The 26,755-nt window shown below is 41.9% G+C and overlaps 1 protein-coding gene across 1 annotated transcript in view; it reads right to left on the bottom strand.

The window, feature by feature from the left end:
- The window catches only part of CNTNAP2 (contactin associated protein 2), a 1,960,721-nt gene that overhangs the window by 651,348 nt on the left and 1,282,618 nt on the right, over window positions 1-26,755 (bottom strand). Inside the window, exon 13 of the mRNA XM_042974552.1 lies at window positions 8,291-8,491. Within this exon, the coding sequence (XP_042830486.1) occupies window positions 8,291-8,491 (201 nt within the window). The remainder of the gene's footprint in view (window positions 1-8,290; window positions 8,492-26,755) is intronic.

The following is a 26,755-nucleotide window of genomic DNA, read 5'->3' as shown; positions in this document are numbered from 1 at the left end:
ATGGATATGGAGTGTGCTTATTTGGATCAACGGAGATGCTTCCCTTTAGGCAGAGCTCTGAGTGAACGATGAGTTAACACTGCCACATCTTTGGTGGATACATGCTATCTTGGTTAAAATACTAAATTAAAAAAATGTTTTTTGAAACAACACAGAGGAAAGGAAAATCTTGGTATTTGACTTATCTTCCTGAGTAAAGTTGATCTACTTGATCTATTCAAATCGCCATTGCTGTAACCATATAAAATGATATCTTATTTGGCAATATGACATGAGGTTCACATGTACCCTCATCATAAATGGAGAGATAGGAGAATGAAAGGTCCCCCAACACCTCGACCAGGTGTATCTCCTCTGTCTTTCTGACTGAGAGAGCTACATGTTGCACAACTGAGGGAATAAACCATTGCTACTCTAGAGATGGATTTCTCAGTTGTTCATTTAAAAATATAATCTCTGCTGACTATTATGATCAGTTTAATGTGCAAACTTAGCTGGGCTATAGTGCCCAGTTATTCAACCAAACACTAATCATGGGATTGCTAAGCAGGTATTTTATAGATGTCAGTAAAGTCCATGATCAGTTGACTTTAAGTAAGAGAGATGGCGCCACATAAGCTGGACGGACTTGATTCAATCAGCTGAAAGGATGAAAAGACTTAGTCTTCCTTGAAAAAGCAATTCTACCCATGGGTAGCAGCTTCTTCTCATTCTTCCAAGTTTCAGTCTGCCTTTCTTGACAGTGTGCCCCAATTGTGAACTTGCCAAGCCAGGTTCCACTACTGCATAAGCCAATCCCTTGCAATAAATTTCTAAACATAAATATTTTTACTGGTTTTATTTCTCTGGTTGAACCTGAACTATACACTGGCCCCTAGAACTCAAAACTCCTGTCTCCTCTCGTTCCTAAGCTTCTCCAAATAACTTCCGATCTTCCCTTCAGTACAAAATGCACATAGCAATGATTTTAGAAATTGTCATGAATTCTAAATTTATTCAAACTTTTATCCAAGATGTAGCAGTAAAATCCCGTCAGTATTTATGTCATATGCAAAATGACTTTATTTTCATTATAAAAAAAAGTTTCTGTCTGTATTTTCAGGGAAATGCTATTTCAAAACTATTCTTTGACCTCCTTGCATTCTCACAGCATCTAGAAGAGTATTCTGTATTCAACAAATGTTTGTTGAATGTTTCTTAATAAAAGTTCAGGTATTTCCAAGAGACTTTTTTATAGTAAAACTCTCTTCTTTTTCAGCATCCTGTTTAGGAGAGGTATTTTCTACATAAGGTACACAATGTAATCAATTAGGTTTGTCTTCATTTTATGATGTCATTGAAATGGATAATTTTAAAGATGATAAACAAAAAATGTGATTTAAATATATGAGGACATTTCCAAATTCTACAGAGTGATATAAGATTTACTTCAACATGTCCTTTACTATTTCAGTCAAAAAAACAAAAAACAAAACGAAGCTACACATGGGCACTCACAGAATAAAATGGCAGAAGGAAAAAGTCTTCATCAAGATCTAGAAGGTCAATGTTCTTCAAAGTCACACCTCAAAGCTCAAAAAGTTGGCACCTTGAAATGCCGTACTCTTTTAGTACAGGTCAAGCTACCCTCAATAAATGTGACCTTAAGATTAATTTATTAATCATAAATATTGGACTTGACCAAAGGTCACTTGGCAAAGAGCATTTCTAATCAGAGACGGACAAAGTAAATGGCAAGAAGGAAAATGTTCTTTCATGGTGGTTGAAGAGACGAAGAGATGGGATGGGTACACATCCGGATGGGGTTGGCTCTATCCTCCCGTTGGCAGGAAGGCACTGACCTCTCCATGTGTTGGGGCTCACCTGAGGGAGTCAGTAGGCGAGGCTTGGGAGAAGCCAGATTGGCATTTGAACCCAGCTTTTTCACATCTAGCCACAATGACTTTTAGTGAGTCCATTCACCTCTCGGAGCCCTATTTTGCGAAGTGGAGATAATAAAATCTACCACATAACTCTGAGAGGTAAAGGAGATAAAAGGTCAAGAAAGGTATTTGGTCAATAGAATTTAATGAAAATCTCTACTTTTCTTTATCTCCCGTCTCAGAGCAGATGCTCTTTTTTTTTTTTTTTCCAGGGCAAATTTCATATTCCCTTTTCTCTTCTGAGGCCTCTTACATTCCTTCTCTGTCTTTCATCTGCTCTACTGTCTCCTCCATGTATAAACTTACTCACAATTCTCTCATTTTTTAAACATACAAACAATTCCCAAACCCTTGCTTTAGTTCTGTCTTCTGATTAAACAGCGGTTCTGTATTCAGCCATCCCTTCTTACCATAGAACTTCCTGAAAACTTTCACTTGCTTTTTTTATTCATTCTTCAGTGGCTCTGCCCAGCAGATCCCACCACCATGAATCTCCAGTGGCCTCCCAACAGCCAAAGCCAAGGCCTGGCTTCCTCTGTACGATGTCTCACCACTGCCCACATCTCGAGTTTCTTGTTTGTGTTCACTTATTTTTACTTGTTTGTGTATTGTTAAATACTCCTTTGCCTTAGCTTCCCCATTATTAGCTTTCTTCCTCCTGCTGTGATCATTACTTCGGAGTCCTGTTGGTGAGCTGCACTCTCTCCTTTAAGGACTTTTTCAAATTAGTGCTTTCTTTCCTTCAATGTTCTTTCCTTGCTCTTCCCATGACCTCTCTGAGTCATCTTATGAAGACATTACAACTGTTCTAGTCATCCATTTTACCTTCACTCCTGGGTAGAGGGGAAGATTACTCCTAAAGTTATCCTGAAGTTACTCCACAGGTAAGCAATCATGACTCATGTTGTTTCTACTACCTACACTTTAAAGAAAGTCTTCCCTCTTAATGCCCAGGGAGCCTCTCAGATATTCAGTCTCGTCCATTCTCTGGTGGCACTGTGCGGGAGGCTTGCTTCCCGCAAACCTGGTCATCCCTCCACGCTACTCTTCACGTAACAGCTGGAATCCCCCACTTAAAACCACTCCCTTGGCCCTTTGAGTGGAATCCTGAAGGTCATGCAGAGACTCTCCTTCATATTTCTCTCTATCTGTCACCCTCAAGGTCTCTACTCCAGCCATTCTCATGTCTTTCCAAGTATGTGCCCTTTGACGTCCGTCTCAGAAACACTGCACATTCTGATATCTCTAACCTAGAATTCTCCCTGCCATTTTTTTCTTAGGCAACTCATACGAATCCACATGTCAGCTTATAGGTCACAATTCCTGATATGCAATAAACAATAAATATCTGTGGACTGATTGATGATCTCAACCATTATTCCAGCTGAGGCCTTCATCAACTCCTATCCATACTGCTGAAATAGCCTCTATTTTCCCTGTGACCATTCTGTCCCTTTTAACCACAATGTCCTCTCTGGACAGTCTAGTTGCCTGGGTGTGGAATATTACCAGATTTAATCTGCTACTTTTACCTTTTAGTTATTTCTACCTTCCTTGCTTGCCCCATTTAATTAAACCCTCCAGTTTTTGTAATAATTAACACAATAATTAATTAGCTAAATTATTCATCTGTGAATTAATATACTGACTAGACACAATGAAAATGTTAGTCGTTAGTGGCCACCAACCAATGTTTTTATCTATGTTGTTTCAAGAGTTAAACATCATGGCTTCTTACAAGGCATAGCACCAACTTGGAAAGTTCGCTTTCTTAATAACTTCACCAAAGTTTAGAAATTTCTTCTAAAAATAGGTTATAAGTTATAATACCAGAGTCATGTTTTCTTGTCCTTTGGATGCCACTAAATCACTGTTTAGTATCATCAAAGTATATTGAATTTTACACAGCTTACTTTATAGGCAAAAATTGTGAACATAATTCCTTTTCAATAGATACAAAATCCAATAGTAAACTACCCCAAAGCATGGATAATTTATATTGCTTCTTTCAACAAAAGAAGCAATAAAACTATGACTTATGAGAATAGAATAAGACTACATTGAGAAATTAAAGGAAGTGAAACACTGGAAACCAAAGAAAACAACACTAAGTATAGTCAGAGAAATAGGAATCATATCAACTTTATACCTCTACAATTAAATCTTTATAGATGTAAGGAATATATACCTCAACAATAAAAAAATTCTTAATTAGAAAGTACAATGTTTTATAAAATAAATATAGGGCAACAGTGCATCTAAGATATGAAAATAAGAATTTTAAAAGCAGGCTAGTAGGTCTTTGTCCAAATACAGGGAAATATTTTATCTAAAATATTAAGATTGTTGACTAAGACATTTCTCAAGTGGGATGCAATGAAACTTTCTCTTGGTATCTAGCTTAACAAATTCAGGTTCTTAAGGTATTTATTTCAGAAGTAGATTTCATTGTTTAACCATTTTTGCCTTTGTAAGTTCAGATATTACTACATTTGTAGTTCTGGGGATATAAATATAAAACATGCTAATATCCTTTTGGTTTTTGATATCCATTAATGGTTTTCGTTGTTTAAGTACAATTTGTTCATTCCCAAGTTGGTATGCCTCACTCCAAACAGGCTCTTCTATGGAATAAAATAACTTTATTTGTCTTGTTTCTATGTCTTTTATAAAGCTGATAAGGACAACTGAATTAATAGTTACATGGCAAGAACAGATATGACCATAAAAAATGGCAAAATCATTACCGTAAAATGGATTCCATTTTTAAATTTTGTAGTAATAAAAAGAAGAGATAAGATTGCAAGAAATATATTACACTACCCTTGTAAAGTTGCAAGAAACCAATGATGAGTAATTCTACATTGGTTAGCTAATGGTATGGTACAACCAAACATTTATCAAAATAAAAATGAGGTCCTTATGCATACAAACAACTCTTTATCATAAGTATCATTAGAAACTATAGAGACCCAAATGAACTCTTGAGGGTAAGGCTCTTAAAATAAAGAATAACATTTTAAGTACATAGCTATTACAAACTCATTTGATATTCATTTTAATTGCCATGACTATAATGAATATACTTTGTATTCAAACAGATGTCACAAGGAGTACTACAGAAGTTCCAATATAATTCAGTCTTAGTTAAGAACGAGTAAATGGATATTTAAAATTGAATGTTACCAGGAAGGAGGAAAAAAAAAAACCAATTACAGCAAACATTAGCTCCTTAAAACAGCAAATTAAAGATTTTTATTAAATTGTGTTCTTTCTTATTTGGACATATACAGAATGCCATCATACGGAAACACTCGCTACCCCAACTATTCCTTTTCCTTGCTTCAGCTGTTCTACAGATTAGCTAGCCTGGAAAACAGAAGTTGGGAGGATGAAGAATGACTCAGAAGGGTGGGCTGAAATGGAGCGCCCGGGGTTAACTGTTCAACTCCGGCTCAGGTCATGATCTCACAGTCTGTGAGTTCGAGCCTCACATCAGGCTCTGTGCTGACAGCTCAGAGCCTGGAGCCTGTCTTCGAATTCTGTGTCTCCCTCTCTCTCTGTCCCTCCCCTGCTCGTGCTGTCTCTCTCTCTCAAAAGTAAATAAAACATTTAAAAAAAAAAAAAAAGATGGGCTGAAATTCACTCTGTAACATTTAGAGACTGGTCTATGCAAAGGATTAAAAAATACTACAGTGCCAGTTTGGTTTAGCTGAAGGAGCAGGAAATTAGGAAATACCTAATTTTTGTTTAATTGGCTAGACAAGCTCTAATATTTCCTTTAATCTTCTCCACCATGGAGAACTCAAACCTTAAAGTCTAACATGAGAGGCCTTCATGCTTTAAATTAAAGATGGTGTTTCTTAGTGTATGGTCCACAGAACTACTCTTGGATGTTTTTTAAAAGCAAACATTCGTGGGTCCCAACCAAGTTCTACCGAATGAGAGTTCCAGGAATACGGCCATGCAATCAGCATTTTGACAGACCTGAGAATTCTGATGCACACATGGGTTTAAACCAACTGCCCGAAGGTAGGATGAGATAATAGTTAAAATTATATAATGATGTATTTTCAGTTCATTCCAATTAGCAAACATTTATTAAGCACTAATCTCTTGTGAGTAAAAATTATACATATATATGTATATACATAATTATGTATATATACATATATATACATATACACACACACACACATCTTCAAAGGCAAGCAGCATACGATAAACTTATTTTCAGAGCATAATCTATTATGTACAATAATCATCTACAAATGTCTGGAAACACAATGTCTGGAATCCCAAGAAAATAGTCTGTTATTGTGCAGATTAGCAGTAAACTCCTGACTTTGATTTAGTGTGTTGAACTTATTATTTATTTAATTTTTTTTAATGTTTATTTATTTTTGAGACAGAGAGAGACAGAGCATGAACGGGGGAGGGTCAGAGAGAGAGGGAGACACAGAATCCGAAACAGGCTCCAGGCTCTGAGCAGTCAGCTCAGAGCCCAACGCGGGGCTCGAACTCACAGACCGTGAGATCATGACCTGAGCCGAAATCGGACGCCTAACTGACTGAGCCACCCAGGTGCCCCGAACTTATTATTAGAAATGTAACTGAGTACTGCTTAAAAACAGACTAGAAACTAGCCTTTGGCTTACCCTCCTTCAACGTCCTCAAACTGTGTCTCTGCCTCTGAGCACCTCAACACCCCAGCCACAATCATCTCTTCTTTCTTCAAACAGCAGAAGCACTAATTGTCTGAACCAATCGTGTCCACATGTACTTTTTTTTTTTTTTTTTACAGATTTTACTTTTACTTTATTTTATTAAAAAAATTTTTTTAACGTTTATTTATTTTTGAGACAGAGAGAGACAGAGCATGAACGGGGGAGGGTCAGAGAGAGGGAGACACAGAATCTGAAGCAGGCTCCAGGCTCTGAGCTGTCAGCACAGAGCCCGACGCGGGGCTTGAACTCACGGACCGCGAGATCATGACCTGAGCCGAGGTTGGACGCTTAACCGACCGAGCCACCCAGGCGCCCGCAGATTTTACTTTTAAAGTTAATTTTTATGTAGTTTGAGAGAGAGAGAGAGAGAGCAAGATAGAGGGAGGGAGGGAATCCCAAGCAGGCTCCCAAGCCCCAGTGTGGGGCTCAAACTCAAACTGTGAGACCGTGACTTGAGCCAAAAAGAGAATCCGATGCTTAACCGACTGAGCCACCCAGGCGCCCCTAGATTTTACTATTAGATTCTAGAGGTTACACTTGTCTATAATTTCAGCGCATAAAATACACGCAAATCTTTAAAATACCGTATAATGTTTTATTAGAACTCTTCTTTGTAAGCTATTCCACATAATACTGCCTCTAATCCAACACCGATTTGGAGCATCAAATAGCCCATGGGTCTGTGATGCGGCATGATGCCACTTCCAATGTTTACTATTACAAATAATCAGTACGCTATTTGCTATTTATAAAGTCCTTAAGTGGATCAAACCCTGCAGTCAGCATTTAGTACACAAACTTATTAAATTCTCACTCACCTGCAATACGCATTATGATTCCTATCTGAATGAAAAAGACTGGAAACTGAGGCTTATGAGTTCAATCAACGCCACCCAAATCGCACACCTGGAGAGCGGCACGGCTGAAAAGTGTGGTCAGAGCGCATGCTTTATTTCTGCTCTGTCACACTACAGACTGAGGGATTTCATTTTCTGTCAACGTCTTGAATTGGCGGCCAAGAACCCCAAAGCACACAGATCTCTATTTCCAGCGCATCCTTTGGACACTAGTTTTTATACCTTTAACGCACACGCACACCCCCCCCCACACACACACTCGGAAGCATCGCTAAAAGTAAGCCGTCCCACACCTAAACAATCAGGTCGAGCTCCTTGAGACAAACGGATCCTGTTAAATGACTGCAGACAGCAAAGGGCTCTGAATTCTATCGCTGTGCTACACGCTATTCATCTCGGGCGGCCTTTCAGCTTCTCCTTAAACACAACTGAACAGCTCAGAGGGCATCGCTTGAAAGTTCACAAGAGGCTCGGAGACACCTTTGCCCCAAGCCACGACTGATCATTAAGCACCAGAAACACTCGTGCACGTATGTAGGCGCGGAAAGTTGAAAAACCTGGACGTTGCAGACCAGGGAATTTTTTTTTCTTTTTTTCTTAACATCGTACTTTGTCAGTTTCGTTCTCCAGAAAACAAACCAAGTGCGAGTTGACTGTGGTCACAGCTGCCTGCACTTGGGGAGGCCGGACTGAGAGATGCTAAGTCACACCTGTTGGGTGGTGGCAGTCATTCCAGGCACCAGCTGGGACAGTAATTAAAAGGAACCCTCCATTCGCAGCCTACCTGGGGTGTTCAACAGCCTGGACATCTTGCAGAAGTAGGAGACGTACTGCTCGCAGTGCTCAGCGCTGCTGGTGACGGCACTGATCTGGTCCATGGAGGCGCTGTAAACGAGCTGCGTCACGGAGTATTTTTCTGGGCTGTAGCCCGCCACCGTGGTCTGCATCTGCAAATCGTGAGACACGATGGTCCACACTTTGTCCTCTGTGGGGAGAAACAGAACGACGAAAACGGGTCGTTAGGACGCAAATGCTTCCGCAAGCGGCAGAAAATAATTGGGCTCCACCTTCCCTGACTCAACGTAGAACAGGGTTGAGGACAGCTAACCTTAAACTTCTATCCGAGAAGTCTTGCTTGTATAGACAAAGTAGAAAGAAATGGGTTGTTTTTTTTTGTTTTTTTTTTTTTTAGTGTTTATTTATTTTTGAGAGGGAGAGAGAGCGAGAATGCAAGCATGAGCGGGGGAGGGGCAGGGAGACAGGGGGGCAGAGGATCCCAAGTGGGCTCTACGCTGAGAGCAGAGAGCCCGATGTGGGGCTCGCACCCACCAACTGTGGGATCATGACTTGAGCTCAAGTCAGACGCTCAAGCGACTGAGCCCCTGGGTGTCCTGAAATATTTCTTATTAAGAACAAATGCAAGATACCTCCGGAACACACAGAACGGACAGCTTATGTCTCCCGTTGACACTAATATCCACAGCCCGCTATGTTCCCACTCCTTCCTGACGCTCTAACCCATCACACCTCTGATACAACAGTATCTGTGCTTTCTGAAAGGAACTGTGCTCTCTCAGGCCTCAGAATCTTTGTCTATGCTGTTTGCGCTAATCAGAAAACGCACCCTCCTCTTGTCAACAAATATTTTCACCTGACCTTTTGGATGAACTTGGATCCTGCATCTTGTTATTGAAATGCTCTATACCTGGGCAACCACACAAATGAGTAATTACCTTGATGTTTTGGACCCTGAAAATTTCCATGTGCGAAAAGGAGAAGCAAACGTAAGGTTGATGAGTCTGAAATATAACCCTATGTACTCTTGAATTTGAATTAGAAGCATCACTATGAACCCATAATTTTTCTTTTTTAAAAATGTAGACCTACGTCTTAGCTCTGACCACTGGAAAAGGCCCCAAACAAGGACAACCTGTGGCACCAGATTGTCATCACCCAATAGGATTTTTCATTAAGAGAAAACCGGGCTGCCAGGTGAAGTGACTGATTCCGGGGCTGAAAATGTACAAGATAAACCTGGAACGTAACGTCACATAGAAACAAATGAGCTACTGGAAACGGAGGGCAGCTCAAAGCCCCCCCCCCCCCCCCCCCCCCCCCGGAACAGAGAAGGATGATTTTAACATCACTAAGAATCTCCTGCAATGGAATAAAATACATCTGGTATGTTTAATTCCAGGCGTTCATGAAAATAAAACGAAATGTTCAATTGTGGGAAATGCCAGGTAACTAACTCATTGTTTTGAATTTTAGGAAATAAGGACAAAGAATCAAGCATCTAGTCTACCTTACCTGCATGTTCTGTAACACAATTAACGGTGTCTTTACGGACGTATTTCAGCTCATACATGAAGATTAACTGAGGGAACCAGAGGACCTTCGTTTGGGAACTTCTGACAAGAAGGAGCTAAGCAACGGTACTCACGGCTCGTACTACAACCACAAGCACAACCAGAGGAGCTGTGCCTTCTGGTGGGATTGGAACACAACGCTGCATGGCAGGCAGTGTTGGCCCACATCAAACCTGACTTTCATCGCGCTTACAGTCCTCACTGCCAGCTCCTAGGACACACAGGGGGAGGGGACTGTGTTAAGTGAGATCCGAGGGAAGAGTCCACAAAATCTCCGCAGTGTGAAGCTCTACAGGTTACGCAATCTAGTTTCTTCCACAAATAAATAAGTTACAAGGGAACAGAGATTAAGAGAGACTTTCTGACCTTGTCCCTCACGTAGTTTTCCTTATTTCAGCAAATGACAACTCAGTTCTTCCAGCTGCTCGGGACAGGAGCCTCGGAGTTCCCGTTACATCCCCCACCCCCCTTCTTCGACACGCATCATCCAACCTCTCCGTGGATCCTGTCTGCTCTGCCTTCTACATTTGAGATCTGGGAGCACCTGACCTCCACCTCCCCACCGGTTCTGGTCAAAGCCCCCACCTCCTGCTGCCCACATCTCACAATCCCTTCCACCCCTCCCCTGCTTCCACCCCTGCACTCTCACACCTACCCTCCACACAGAAGCCTTTCCAAAATACGCCAAACTCGGATACTCTGCTCAGAGCCCTCACGTGGCCCGGGGTTTTGCTCAGTAAAAGACTAGTTGTTGAAACAGCCAGAGGCTCTCCGCGATCCAGCTCTACCTTGCCCTATTCCCTCCTGCTCTCCAAATGTCCCCCTTGTTTGTGGAGCTCCAGCCACACCGAGCTGCTTGCATCCCTCAAGCCTGCCGGCCAGCCCATCTTGGAGCCCGTGCTCTAGCTCTTTCCTTAGATAGCAGCAGGAGTCACCCCTCCTCCTCCTGAGGTCTGCCCTGAAGCCAACTTCTCCTTTGCTGAGCCCCTCCTCCACCACAGCTGCTTCCTATCTCCTCGTCCGGCTTTGTTTTCTCCATAGTATTTATCCCTCTCCGGCTGAGTGCCCATTTTCATTTTGTCTGTCCGTCTATGTTAGAAGGGGAGGAGGAAGGGGTTGTTTCCTTTTTTTGACAGAGAGAGAGCCAGGAAGGGAGAGAGAACGAGGGAGACACAGAATCCGAAGCAGGCTCCAGGCTCTGAGCTGTCAACACAGAGCCCGATGAGGGGCTCAAACTCACAAACCGTGAGATCATGACCGGAGCCAAAGTCAGATGCTTAACCCACTGAGCCACCCAGGTGCCCCAGGAAGAGGTTGTTTTCAATGCTGTATGCACGGTGGTTAGAATAGTCATTACACATAAGAGACCTTGACAATACATTCATTGAATAAAACGAATTAAAAAAACATAAATAGAACACAAATAACCTGATCCAGGAACTTCTTAAATCACTGTGGTTCAAGTTCTGGCTCTGACCTTCCTCAGGGACCCTGGGCGAGTCACGTCGTTCTAAACTATAATTTCCCTTCATCAGTTACAATGTGCCTCTGTATTAGAATCCTTTCCACTTTGCTCTTCTGAAACCAACTAAAGCAAGTTCAAGTACGGTGCCCATGTAGTAACACGTTTTCCATGGGATAGGATGATCGTTTTCCACGTTCACCTTTGGCCTGATCAGAACTGTCTTCCTTCAGCTGCTCTGATGCAGCAACAAAATACAATGTGTTCTAGTAATTCTTTTTTTTTTTTTTTTTTTTTTTTAATTTTTTTTTTCAACGTTTATTTATTTTTGAGACAGAGAGAGACAGAGCATGAACAGGGGAGGGGCAGAGAGAGAGGGAGACACAGAATCTGAAACAGGCTGCAGGCTCTGAGCGGTCAGCACAGAGCCCGATGCAGGGCTCGAACTCACGGGCCGTGAGATCATGACCTGAGCCGAAGTCGGACGCTTAACCGACCAAGCCACCCAGGCGCCCCTAGTAATTCTGTCTCTGACATGATTCTGACCGCAAACGGATTGTCACCTATATCCAGACCTTCGCATTTACCTTCACCTAAGATCTGTTAGTTAAATACGGTGAACTTTATCTCTTTTCTGTTAAAATCAGCCTCTAGTATAGAGTTCTCAAATGTTTGACACTACTCGCTATTTACTTACACACACACACAAAAAAATCCTTACCAGGACCATGTCTTTGTTCTATGGCAATATTCCAATATTCCATGACTTTCATTCTTTAACTCATAATGAAACAGCATTCTACTCTGACCCTTTCTCAAGTATCATAAGCCCCTTTTTAATTTACACAAAATGATGTGCATAAAGGCAAACATTAATTAAACAAGTAAAATAAAATGGTCACCCATTACGGTCTCTGTCAATAACTTTAAAAATATTAACCAATATGCTAATATTGATGAGTTGCTAACATTTTGGTTCCAGTGACTGCTTGGCCCTAAACCCTACACCCACGCATTTGAGCACACACATTTCTGTGTCAATCTTGTGGGCAACACGTTCTTTATATTTGTTTCATAGCCCATTTGCTCATTCGCTCATTCGACAAACAGTACTGAGTATCCACTATGGATCAGATATGGATCTAGGCACTAGGGGAACCACAGAGGAAAAAAAAAAATTCTAAGTGTTTGCAGTTTATGTTCTTGTATTCTAGTGGGGAAAAAAAAACCCAGATAATAAACAAAAAAATTAAAATATCATATGTAGTTAGCAATTGATAATGGTGAGAAAAACTACATCGGAGAATGGAAGAGTAGGCTATGCGTAGATTGCAGTTTTAAAAATTTTAAGTATAATTGATATGCGATACCCTATTAGCTTCAGGTATACATCATAGTGACTCGGTATTTTGATACATTGCGAAATGATCTCCATGGCAAGTCTAGTTACCACCTGTCACCATACTGAGTAATTACAATATTATCGACTCTATTCCCTATGCTGTACATTACATCCCCATGGTTTCCTTATTTTGTAACAGGAAGTTTGTAGCTCTTAATTCCCTTCAATTATTTTGCCCATCCCCCGGCCCCAACCCATACAGTAACCAAGTTTGTTTCCTGAATCTGGGAGTCTGTTTCTGTTTTGTTTCTTTTGTTTTTTAGATTCCACATATAAGTGGTTTCACATATAAGTGAAATCATATGGTATTTTTCTTTGTCTGATTGCATTTTCAGTTTTATTTATTTTTTTAATGTTTACCTATTTTTGAGACAGAGACAGAGCATGAACAGGGGAGGGGCAGAGAGAGAGGGAGACACAGAATCTGAAACAGGCTCCGGGCTCTGAGTTGTCAGCACAGAGCCCGACGCGGGGCTCAGACCCACGAACTGTGAGATCATGACCTGAGCCGAGGTCAGATGCTTAACCGACTGAGCCACCCAGGTGCCCCTGTCTGACTGCATTTTTAAAGACCGAGGACAGCATAACAAGCCTCACTACGTGACATCTGAATAAATAAGATCATTGTCCAACAAGCCGTGTGAATGTCCGGGTAAAAGTATTCCAGACAGAGAAAGTGCAAATGAAAACGTTCTGGCTTGGGAATATTTCTGGTGTTGTTCAGGTATACAAGGAGGCCAGTGAGTGAGGAAGGAAAGAATAGCAGGAATTAAAGTTCGAGGTGTCATGGGGATGGGGGAGGTGTGTGACCCCAAAGTGAAATGGAAAGTCCTTGGCACAGGAAGGTTTGGAGCAAGTTAATGTGGCATGCTTAATTAAACTTATTCTCTGACATACTATCCTTTATTTCAATAAAATTATATACTTCAGAAGGCTTGAAAAACATGTGTGTGTGCATAGATAGATAAAGATTTAAAACTTTTTACATTGTCATGGCATTATAAAAGGAAATCTGTAAACTCTATTTTAATGGCAGAAAGCAATTACTGTTGATGCATCTTGCAAATTATTTTTTAATGCTTGCCTATTACACATCGCAATGGCTCCTTTGGAGCCATTAAATCTTAAGTGACAAATGGATATTAACAATTTTGCAGATATCCACCATCTAGAAGAAAGTTATACTGCAGAGAGTTTCCTTTGCTAGTATCATAAGTGAAAAATTAAGAATCCTATTCCCATATTTGTAATGTGTTTATATACAACTTATATAATCTGTATTATCAGGTATGGGTGTAATGCAAATAGAAACCACTATGTATGGCTGTTTCATTTTTATGAAGAAGCAATTGATAAGCGAGTGTATTTCAAATACTCTCTTTGGATTAGTGTGTTATGAAAGTGCCTTCTGTGATTGCTGAGAGCTTACTCTCTGTCTCATCACGTAATCACATTTTTAAAAACTGTCACACTGTACAATGTTTTCAATACAGACAATATAATGATATTTTTCAAATACTGGGAAACATACAGAGCATACTGTGGAAACACATCCCTCTCCTTGGCAGTAAACAGGGTCTTCAAGATTACCCAGCTTAGTTATATTGACATGAGGACGTTAGAAATCTCTGCTACCTATGCCAGTGACCCCACATCCTTATCCTATCTGTTAATTCTCAAGTAATTCACTTCATGAGGACTCAAGTCGTCGTATGGCTGAAGTTCTGACCAGGAACTGATAGTCAGGAGATGACCAGTGGAAAAAAAGCAAAGAACAACTCCTCCCAGGATATAACCAATTTCTTTACCACGTACAGGCTATTTTTGACTCTTTTCTATGCTACCCATATACAATCTGAAGTTCACATTATAGAGCATTAAAAGTCCAGTTGGAGCTGAATCCAGTAGAAAAAAGAAATTTGCGTGTCCTATACATTTGCATATGCATCTAAGGGTTTTTGATTTTCAAACAATATCACCGGTACTGGTTGAGGACTCATTTGTTCATCTGAGAGCTTTTTTTTCTCACCTTTATTCATATGAACTCTGAAATAATCTTTAAAAAAAGAGACTATTGTAGACTACCTAAATTTAAAATGGTACATATAACTTAGAGGGGCATAACCAACATCAACTTGCAGTCCAAATTCCTTACAAGTCCTTGTATCTATTACAGTTACACTTCAGGAATGACTTTGGGTTTCTCCCTCTTACGATAACACAATGGGAACTGAACTATCGTATACGTATCACCCAAGATTTTTCATATTATCCTCAAAGTTCTCCTCTAATAAAATGCATTCCAATAACTTTATCTGTGGCTGTGTTTGGGCACAGGAGTCTTAATGGCTCTTATCCTGATTCCGTCAAACAGTGGTTGAGCCTTAACTATGAGCAAGATATGAGTAAGGATGGCCAATTAAATGCTACAGAAATTTCAGCCTTGGGGCTCCCGGGTGGTCCCGTCGGTTAAGTGTCCGACGTTGGCTCAGGTCTTGATCTCACAGCCCGTGAGTTCAAGCCCCGCGTCAGGCTCTGGGCTGACAGCTCAGAGCCTGGAACCTCCTTCGGATTCTGTGTCTCCCACTCTCTACCCTTCCTCCCTTGTTCTCTCTCTCTCTCTCTCTCTCTCTCTCTCTCTCTCTCTCAAAAATAAATGAACATAACAAAAATTTGCAGCCTTATAGGAAGACATATCCAAGGCAGGAAGCCTAACATTCGAAGGAAGCCATGTTCTCATGTGAAAAATTTTGAATCCCAAATAACATCAACATAAACATCTTAGAGAACATCCATTGTGACCATCTTCTATTAGAGATACAGAAGCCAAGTCTCAGGAGTGATAAGTCACTTGCCCAAATGACTATGAAGAGTTAGTGGCAAAATGATGGAGACTTTGTCTCCTAAATCTGGATTTAGTGCTCTTTTCACTCTTCATCCCTTTGACCCAGTGGTGACATGGTTGGTGACACATAAAAAATTGTATTGTCTTCCCCACAGGAACCCACTAATTTTCAAAGAGCAGACTTTTTAAATGACAACAATATACAACCTATTAAACATAGAAAAATGCCATAAAACAGTAATATAATTCAATATTGCACGCATTCACAGCTATTTATTGAGCTCCTGACCGTTTTCATCATGGTTAGGTTCTGGGGATATGAGAAGGACAAAGACTTGAATTCCTGTCCTCGACAAGCTTGTAGTCCATTGATGGAAAGAGAACAGTAAGCCTGGAATTACAAATCACAAACAAGTGCTAAAACAGAGATGTGCACAGGGCACCATGACACTGTGAGTTCCTACAGAAAGTCCACGTGGCCCAGGTTTAGAAAGCTGTGAAATGGCCAAGTAGGTATGGCACTGCCAGTGAATCAGAAAGGTTAAATAGTGATGAGCCACATGAAGGATAGGGTAAGACCCATTTTATTCTTCTTATAGTTAAGACCAAGTACTTTGGAGACAAAAAAGATTTAATGGGTGGGCTCTAGATCAATTGGAAATTGAAGGGTCTGGAATAGTGAAATGTAAGATTCCAGAGCCTTGACAATTGTGCACGGGTTGGACGATCTAATGCATGGTCACAGGTAGGTGTTGAAAACCTGCGGAGATAAAAGATCAACTCATATTTTACAAGTATTTCTTCAAGGCCACGTATGACATACCTACAGCTAACATCACCTTCAACAGTGGAAAGTGGAAAGCTTTTCCTCTAAGATCATGGATGAGCCAAGGGGAATAAGATTAGGGACATATATGGGCTTAATTTAATGTTATATTTGATGTCATACTTCCTACTGTGGGTGTTGGATATAAGCTAGAAATATTTCACATGGAAACAAACGATCAAAGTATACCTTCTTTCACATAAACTTTAGATGAAGATCCAGATTTACAAAGTAATAATCTAGGAAATATTAGTGATTTTACCTGAGCTGTGTGTGCTTCACTAAGTCGCAAAATAATTTCTTAAATAGTGAGCCACCTGTAGTTAGTTGTTTAAAGTATTAATTTTTACAGAACTGTTTGTAACTCTTTCAGATAAAAAGACTCAGCATAAGGTTAGGCTGTAATACAGGTTTCTTTTTTTTTCTTTAGTCATTTGTAAGAGGATCTGTTTGAAAATCCCATCAGTCTTTCCAGAGTATAAGTTTGAAGACCATCCATTTCCTAGATCATTATTTTGTTTGGAAGACTTTCTCAATAAGTATAATCCTGCTGACATAATTTAAAGTATTAGCAATTCGGTATCACATTTTGCTCCCTCCCAGTACCTATTGTGAGAGCATTCCAAGCATCTCTGTAGCCTAGCCTCCAATGACATAGGGGCCATTTCACCATGGCGGGCTGGGGTGGTTCGAGCCATTCACAATGGTAGCTCCGTACGGGCTCAGAAGGCATAAGCAGCTCTCATCCCGTGTGGAGAAATCAGGTATGTAAAGCAGATGGGGCCTCTGCAGGAAGCACCGGGAAAATGAGCTAAAAGTACAGATGACGTTCTGCGGGTGGTGGAAAGTGTTGATCATTTTCATGCTCACAATTCCAGCCCAAAGATGGATGACAAATCGAGTGCTGTGAACATGTAGACATACTGGGTGGATGATTCTCACCCACCTGAAGAACAATTTGGAGCTTCTTTGTGTCTTTTTACTAAGAAGGCATTAGCTATTCTCTGGGAAGAAGGATATTTGCTACTGGTTTTGTTCCATCGTAGGGACGTTAAAATTCTTTCACAATACGGCCGGAGTTATTGACTGCATTTCTGTCAGCACTTAGACAAGCTAATCTTCCCTCCCCTTTGCACTCACACTAGGTAGAGATGTGGTGCATGTGTTTGACCCTCATGAGTTCATCTCTGTGGCAACAAGGAGTTTTCTGCCCGGTGTGGCAAGAGAAAGCTGCTTTCTGGTTCTTGTTGCTTATAAGAGAAATTAGATTTTGATCTCAATTCCAACTTGGGACTAAGTAAATGTCACCCAGGATCAGTGACTGACCATTCCTGTGGACCTTTAAAGATAACACCTCCTGTTATTTTAAAAAATATCTTGAAACGTACTATATACTCTAGGCGGAAAAAAAAAAAATCACTTGAAATAATGACCTCCCACTCTGGTCTACCTCTTGCTGGGCTCTGACAGGTGGCCCAGTCTCGGGGCCTGGCTGTCTCCTGTGCCTTCAAGGCATCTCCCCCTGGTCTCAGAACTAACTCTTTCACTTCTATTTAGTCTTGGCTCAAATGGCATATCTCCCTGAGGCCCACCCTGCCTGCCTTATTCAAAGTTACAACCCTTACCTTCTCTGCCCCTTACCTTCTCCATTTGTTGTCCCAGAGCACATGTGGCCTTCTAACATAGTATATAGCTTACTTACTTACGATGCTTCTTTTGTGCTGTCTGCCTCTCCACCCCACCCCCGCCTTCCTCAAAGCCTGTAAACTCCACTACGCTGGAGAATTTTTTTATACCTTTTTTTACTGGTGCATCTCAAATTCCGAGCAGTCTGCAAAAGTTCAATGCATATTGTGCTCATTATATACCTTAGTCCTTTCTTCATTTAGTTTATAACAAACCTCTATCCCTATCATCTTTGATCATTCCTATAAAGCACCCATTTGAAATATAGTTCATGGGATTATAGATCACGCTAGAGCACTCGACAGTATTAAGCTTCAGAAAAACATTGCGCATTGAGAAAGTGTTTACAGGTGAAAAAATCAAAGCGATATCGGAAATTGCAGAGTATAGGTATTGTACCTGCGGTATTTACAAGAGGTGAACTGCAATGATTTTTAAAAGAGCAACATAAAAATATACCTCAGGTGCAATGAGCATCTTAAAACCAGCACCAATTCTATCCAGGGTGGAGAGTAAGAGAGTAAGGGTCCTGTGCTAAGTACATGGATGCCTCCTTCCATGACAAGAATGTCAGGAGCGGAGGGACTTTTGCTTATGAACACCTTGCTGTATTCCAAGCACTTTTCTAGGCCCTGGGCACACAAAGATGAGTGAGGGCCATTAAAGCCACCAAAGACCTAGTGGAGGAGGAACCCAAAACAAGGAATTACGGTACAACCTTTAAAAGTAACTGCTAATTTTCAGGCAACGGTCAGAATAATCCAAGCAGTAAGACTTAGCGTATAAATCATAAACCCACCTATCACCCACACCAAGTTCTTTAACACATGTGACGCTTTAATATTCTCTAGTATTGTACTTTAGGTATATTTTAGGGTTGGGGAATTTTATTTTGTGTTAGCACTGAGTTTAAACCTAACTTGCAACAGGCTGACTTGAGAAATGACATTCTTCCTGAAGTTTCCGAGAAGCTTTGATATAGCAGAAAACATACAATTGGAAATGACAGTTTGATTCGTTATTAACAGAACAGAATCTTACCACATGAGCTTTCCTTTCATGTTGACCCAAGCTCACATCACTGCTCCCTGAAATTTTGGGAGATCAAACATATCCTAGCAGTTTACCTCTTTAGGGACACTAAGGGCTGTGGTGTAAGTAATCCTTCCCATTAGAGGATTTGTGGCTGTTCTCCCTTCTTCCAACCCAGGCACGAGGCTTCATTAAATTTTTTTTCCTTTTATTTATTTTTGAGAGAGACAGAGATAGTGCGAGTGGAGGAGGGACAGAGAGAGAGGGAGAGAGAGAATCCCAAGCAGGCTCCATGCTGTCAACACAGAGCCCAAAGTAGGGCTTGAACTCATGAAAGCATGAGATCATGACCTGAGCTGAAACCAAAAGTCAGACGCTTAACCGACTGAGCCACCCAGGCGTCCCCCCAAAAATTGTGCTGGTGATACAGATAACATTTATCACCTTGGAAGAAAATCCCCAAATAATCAACTTCTCTAAGTATTTAATTTTCCCCATTAAGTCAGTTTCTCTTCACTGAAGCAGACCCCATTGTGAGGAACATTAGCAAGACAGTCTGACAGATTAAGTTCCTTGGTAAGGATAATTAGCTAGAAATAACTTTTTAGGGAAAGAAACCCTTAAAATATCAGAGTTAACATATACAAAGGAAGTGGAACTGGTGTTCTCACTTTCATTTCAACAGAAGTACAAATGTATTAGGTGATTTCACTTTTTAAAAATGATTCTCTGCGAAGCTTCCTAAATCCTAGGCTGACTCTCAACGAAGCAAGTTCTGCCCTGATCCAAAAACACAGCCACCTGCCCTAGCTCTTAGTCCATCAGGGTTCAGATGGTTAAGCACTTTGCAGAAAATACTGCCCACTTCCCAATCCCCAGTACCACACCAAGTTCAAGTTAGATGTCCTTCCATCTCCATCTGGTTCCTAAAAATCTAAGTTTACCAGTGGGTTTGCATTTCTCATAGCATGTTTGTAACGTATTTTTTGTTGCCACCACTTGTTAAGTTGCCAAGGGCAATGTGGGCATCACTGTCCTTGCTTAATCCTTATTATCTAACAGAATACCTGGTGGAGGGGACTCAAGTGCTCAATAAATGTGTACTGAGCCAACAAAGCAGTATCAGGCATGATAAAGTTAATTCATATTCTGGGACCCACAGAATGGAGGCTGCCCAATTATGAAACAATTGGGGAAATTGAACACTGGATATTTAAAGACATTAAGAAATTATGATTGGTTTTTAGCTGTGATGACGTGATTGTGGATATGCTTTTTAAAAAAAGAACCATGATCTTTCATAGATACAGGCTAAAATATCACTGATGCCTGGGACTTGTTTCAAAGTGATTCCATGGTGGGCAAGAGGGAGACCAATGAAACGAAACTGGCTGTCACTGGCAACTTGTAGAAGCTGGGCTATGGGCACCCAGGACCTCGTACGGCATTCTCATTTTGGATATGCTTGGAGGCTGATCACCCAGCAGAGAAAACACACACTTCTCACAATAACCAAGGGATTCTTACAATTTGCATTTATTTCACGTAGAGATTTTAAAGCCTATTTTTTTTATCTTGGATAAGGGAATGACTGTCTCATGAATATTGACATGACCTATTATCACCACCCCTCCATTTGTAGAAAATAGGATATGATTAAAGTAATTAATGTGCAATTATCAAATATAATTTAGAGGCAGTGGGTATTTATTTTGGAAACACAGTAACCAGTGGGAGGGGGAAGTGAAAGAAGGAGGGCAAGTGGAAGGAAGGAAGGAGGGAAGGAAGGAAGGAGGGAAGGAAGGAAGGAAGGAGGGAAGGAAGGAAGGAAGGAGGGAAGGAAGGAAGAAAGGAGGGAAGGAAGGAAGGAAGAAAGGAGGGAAGGAAGGAAGGAAGGAAGGAGGGAAGGAAGGGAGGGAGGAAGGAGGGAAGGAAGGGAGGGAGGAAGGAGGGAGGGAGGGAAGAAGGGAGGGAGGGAGGGAGGGAGAGAGGAAGGAAGTAGAGAGGAAAAGGACAAAAAGTGAAGAGAAAAAGAGACCTGGAACATTCTGTAGCATGCAGAATGGGATCTATGCTATAAAAGGTGAAGTGAAGGTGGGTCACCTAGTGATCAGGAACAAGACGTGGCAGAGACTGGGAAGCTCTAGTCCGCCTCCTCTTTGTAAAGTCCTCAAGGTGGAAACACTTATTACAGTTTTATTATTTTTTTTTTTTTACTTATTACAGTTTTAAATGGACAGAAAAGTCGAAAGAAGAAGAAGATTTCATGGCGCATGGAATTTGTATCCAATTCACACGTCCACATCCATAAATGGAGTTTTACCGGGACACAGCCAGGCTGATTTGTTTACACATTGTCTCTGGTTGCCCTGCCCCATGAAGACAGAGTCAAATACTTGTGACAGATGCCGTGTGGCCCACAAAGCCTAAGATATTTACTCTGTGGCCCTTTACAGAAAAAGGTTACTGACCCTTCGGCAAAAGTGACAAGTGAGAAAGCAGAAAGAAGGAAGAAAAACACTAGCTTTATAGGATTTTTAAGCCTACGGGATTGAAACTGAGAGATGGCAGCTCGAAAGGAGTGATCAAGTAATAGGACAAATCAGTGGAGGATGACAGAGGAGGATGTAACCCACCCGAGCCCAGGGTCCCTTCTCATTTCCTGCATGAGGAAAGAGCATAATCTAAGTATAGACTTTGACAGACATCTGCAATTTTTTTGTACAGGTATACTCAAATTCTCCGATTGAGTGATTTTCACCTACTGTGGTGAGTACAAAGTTTTCAAATATAAAAACCCGAGAAAAACTATCAAGGTGTTATCTGACATCTATGAATCCAGCCGAACCTACCGTACTGGGCTGAAGAGCGTTCTCACAAAATCTGTGACCTCCCAGACCCTGTAAATGTGCCCTCATTTGAAAATAGGGTCTTTGCAGGCGTAATCCAGTTTAGATGGGGTCAAACTGGATTACGATGGGTCCAAATCCTGTGCCCGGTGTCCTCGTAAAACGGGAAACGTGGACATACGGACATAACACCGTGTGACAATGAAACAGACATTGGAGTAATGTAACCACAAGCCAAGGAACGCTGAGTAGGGCAACTGCCAGAAGATGGAAGGCTAAGAAAGGGTCTCTCTAGAGCCTGCGGAGAGCACACGACCCTGTGGCCGCTTGACCCCTGAGGTACAGCCTCCAAGACGATAAGAAAATTAATTTCTCTTATTGTAAGCCACCCATCCATTCGGTGGTCCTTTGTTATACCTACCAATCACCTTTATGCCCTGGGCCAAGTGTTTTACTCCAATCCTGTATTCCAGGTAAAAGAGGAAAGCAGTGGAGTCCTCATAACATCGTCTTACGTTGGACAGTTTCATCCAGCATGGTGGTAAATGGAGGACACAGGTAGTTGATATCCTTAACAAGCTCACAGCCTAGGACTTGTGTGTCGATGTTGGGGAGGCCTACGGGGGGGACACCGGATGGAAAGGGTGTGCTTCGTATGGAGTGCTGATCTGCGGGGGCAAGGCTCTCACGTAGCTGCAATCACCCCACAGGGGTTTGGGATGCCTGCCTCATGCCTTTTGCTTCCAATGTGGATACAGTTAATGATCCTTAGAACTCCTCTCTCCCACTCCACGATGTAAGTGGTTTCCTGCACTGCCTTTCACCTCAGGACAGTCATAGGGAGGTGCCAGCCATTCTGGCATTTGCTTGACCTACTGTCGCTGGCAGTGCTGAGGACTGGTAAGCCTTGGGTATTATTATTCCAGATCAACACTCACCGTGGGACAACATGGTGTTAGTGACCGGAGCAAGACATAGGTGCCTCGCAAAGGCCTGAAGCAGAAGAAATAATCAACTGATTAGATTCCCCGGATAAATATTTCCAAATTGCTAATGAGAGTCAGATGTGAAAATCTGAAGTTCCCACTTTTGCTGAGAACAGTCCCTGCTGCTTATGAAGGAATATGGGTTATGTGTGTCTGTAGCGGCAGGTGGTGTGGGGGTGGGGGGTGGGGCAGGGAATCCAAAAGAGAGGATTTAAACCTGAGAAAGGTACTTCTCTGAGATGAGCTTAAGGTATTTCTTTTTTTTTTTATTTTTTTTATTTTTTTATTTTTTCAACATTTTTTTATTTATTTTTGGGACAGAGAGAGACAGAGCATGAACGGGGGAGGGGCCGAGAGAGAGGGAGACACAGAATCGGAAACAGGCTCCAGGCTCCGAGCCATCAGCCCAGAGCCTGACGCGGGGCTCGAACTCACGGACCGCGAGATCGTGACCTGGCTGAAGTCGGACGCTTAACCGACTGCGCCAACCAGGCGCCCCAAGCTTAAGGTATTTCTTATCTAACTTGTATGGTATCAGTGGGCATCACCAAAGTTCGTTCGTTCATTCATCTGTTCATTCATTCATTCATTCATTCATTCATGCAATAACCATGCCCACTTACTCTAGACCCCTAAGCCATAAGTTTGTTCATGGTAAATAAAACAGACCTGGCCTTGACTTTCAGAGACTGTAACGGAGATCAAATAGAAAAAAAAAAAAAAAATGAATAAAAACTCAATGAGACAGGTGATTTGAAGGAAATAACCAGATAACAGTGTTAAACAGTAACAGAGAGGAAGCCCCTAGGGCAAACTCAGCTCAATGGGTATTTAAACTGGTCCTAAAAGATGAAGGAACTGGTGGTGGGGGATGAGGGAGCCAGGGTCAAGTGTGGAAAAGGGGAAAGTTCCAGGCAGAGGGAGAAAATGGCGCAAAGGTGGGTTCAGGAAGCAGAGGGGACTGAAGGAGGCAGGTGCGGTTGGTCAGGCTGAGGAGTCCTCCTGTGCAGGGCGTGAGGCCCTCAGAAAAATGCAAAGTATGATAGGAAGCCTGGAGAGGTTCCAAGCAGGGAAGCAACACAATCCAACGTCTGTTTTTCAAAGGTCACTCTGGCTGTTATTTGCAGAGCAGGTAAGAGTCGATAAGAGTAGAGGCAGACAGGCCATGTCTGCTCTGAATAAAACCCTGCATAAAGAGGACAGTACCAAGAATTAGGGTGTTGGCAGCGGAAGTTAGGTGCATGAGTTTGAAACGCATTTGATAGGAAAAAAAAAAAGAAAAAAAATACTGATGGGTTGGATCCGGCAGGTAGTAGAGGGGGGAAGGGAGGGAGAGACAGACAGAGTCGGGTGGTGGGGCAGAAAGAAGTAGACGATGTAGGAAGAATGCCAGCCAGCTTTCTGGCTTAATAAACAGGAAATGAAAGAACACATTTTTGCTGGCGGAGTGATCAAAAACTCCATTTTTAACAAGCCAGACTTGAGGTGCCCAGGAGACAGTTAAATGTTTGTATCAAGTAAACAACTAGATATAAGCATCTGGGGCTTAGAATAAAGGTCACAGCTGGAGAGGTGGACATCTGTGTGGCAGCAGATAGGTTGTATTCAGTGCCATGGAAATTAAAAGAGGTAACTGAGGGGGAATGTGTAGAAAGAGCAAGACAAGCCCAGGACAAGGCTTGGGGACCCTAACTTGCAGAGGCTTCAAAGGAGACTGAGGTCAGTGAAACTGTGTAAGTTTCTAGCAGTCAGACAGGGCGTGTCCGCAGTGCATCCCTCAGTGTCTTCCCTACTCTACCCTCAGCAACTCCAACTTCTGAGGGTCTCAGGACAGGTAACAAGGCAAAAGGGAATAGCCCCGCAAGAATTGTTCAGGTTAAGTGCTGTGCGCTCAAATGATCAAGTGCTGGCTGTAATTGGAAAAGCATTTTGAGAAATGAGCTAAGGCTGTAAGTTATAATGGGAAGCAAGATGAATACTCTTCAGAAGATCATTTGCTTCCGTCGAATACATTATTGCAAATGAGATGATGTACATCAGCAGGGAATATTTCAAGCCACCTAACGTTTTTAAGTGTCCCTATAAAAATCCTGAAACTTTTTCAACTCAGAAGTATGACTTACACATCGGATAGAGTAACATTTATATCCAGACCTGCATGACATTTCCAAAACGAGGCTTCTTTGGAGATTAGAAAAGAAGGCATAACAATACCATTGCAGGCATAAATCGGTGAATCTTTTGAATGCTAAGGTTGAGAGATGGCAAATACGGATCGGGGCCACTAAATCAAGACATGAGTCACAAAGGTAAGAAGGGGATGCATGAAAAGTTTACTGGCTGTGAGAGGAGAGAAAGTGGCACGTTAAGAAGAGCAAACATTTATGGCCGTATTAATAACCTCTTGGTTTAAAGAGCCTCGTATGGAACTTCTCCCAGGTCTTACCTGTCTCCCTTTCTTAGCTGCCCGCAAACAACGTGGATATCTCTCCGTTCTCCCTACGCTCGGGATTTCCATCCAAGCAGAAGGTGGGAGAGGAGGGTCTTCTGTTTCTCCTCTTCTGCCTCTCACTCTCTTTCCACTTCAATCCCCATCAGCTATTTCTCATTCCTTTCCACGTTGGTTTGCTCGTTTGTTTCTTCTTTTCTCCTCCCCTCCCTCTCTCTTTCTCACGCACCATCCACAGAGAAGGTTGGGTTTTTTTCCCACTTGTGCGGTACGAACTCGTTTTTAGCCGTATTCTTTCTTCCTCAAAAGCGCACTTTAATCTGTTTTGACTGTGATACAACGTAGCTTTAGAAGTTCAAGAAAAATTGTTTCTTCCTCTAAATTGCTAAGAGTTTGTATAAGCCTAATTTGAGGCTCAAAAGTGAGTAAGAACTCTCCTTTCCAGGGAATACCTACTCTCCCTTCCCTGGGACAACAGACTTAGTCTCAAGACTTGCCTGAGTCCCTTAGCAAGGATAGAAAAGGGATGGAGAAGGGAACGCTCTGGAAAGAGAGCACATCAGATAGCATTTCAAATCATGTCCTTGCCCCAGTGGTATCACTTACATACCGTTACACATGCCGTGTGTTCACTTATTAGTAGGTGGTCAAGCCCCTCATCAAAGGCTACCTTCTTGCTCTAGGAAACCTTGCTCCATAGGGCATTTGGTGACATGTGTGACTTTATGGCCAGAGACCTGGTGGGAACGTCTCTTGCCACCAGGAAAACCGCTGTCAGCTCTGGGAACTGAGACACCAGGAGACGCCAACTCCTCTGGACTCATGGCAGTGGAGACAGAGGAGCAGTCAGAAGGTGGTAATATGGTAATTCTTCCACCTGTGTAATTAACCCGTGTCCGCATCTCATTGTGAAAATGGGGGTTATCTGCTCATTTTATGAGGTTGTCTTGAGGACTAAATGGGAAAACGCACGAAAAACACTTAAGAGAGAACCAGTTGCCGACCCAGCACCCACACAGTGTCAACGATTGTTGTTGTTTTGGGTCCTCCTCATCTGTCGGTCTTCAAATCCTGAGAAACGGGGATATCAAAGCTGGATACATACCAAGCAGTCGGAAGCAAAAGTGATAACGTTACTGCCTTCATAAACTCTTAAAAAAATTTTTTTTAATGATTATTTTTGAGAGTGAGAGACAGAGCGTAAGCAGGGGAGGGGCAGAGAGCGAGGGAGACACAGAATCCAAAGCAGACTCCAGGTTCTGAGCTGTCAGCCCAGAGCCCGACGTGGGGCTCGAACCCATGAACCATGAAATCATGACCTGAGCTGAAGTCAGAGGCTCAAC

Source organism: Panthera tigris, chromosome A2 (genome assembly GCF_018350195.1).
Source record: "Panthera tigris isolate Pti1 chromosome A2, P.tigris_Pti1_mat1.1, whole genome shotgun sequence".
In the NCBI taxonomy this organism is placed as follows: domain Eukaryota; kingdom Metazoa; phylum Chordata; class Mammalia; order Carnivora; family Felidae; genus Panthera; species Panthera tigris.
This window is presented reverse-complemented; position numbering and strand designations above follow the sequence as displayed.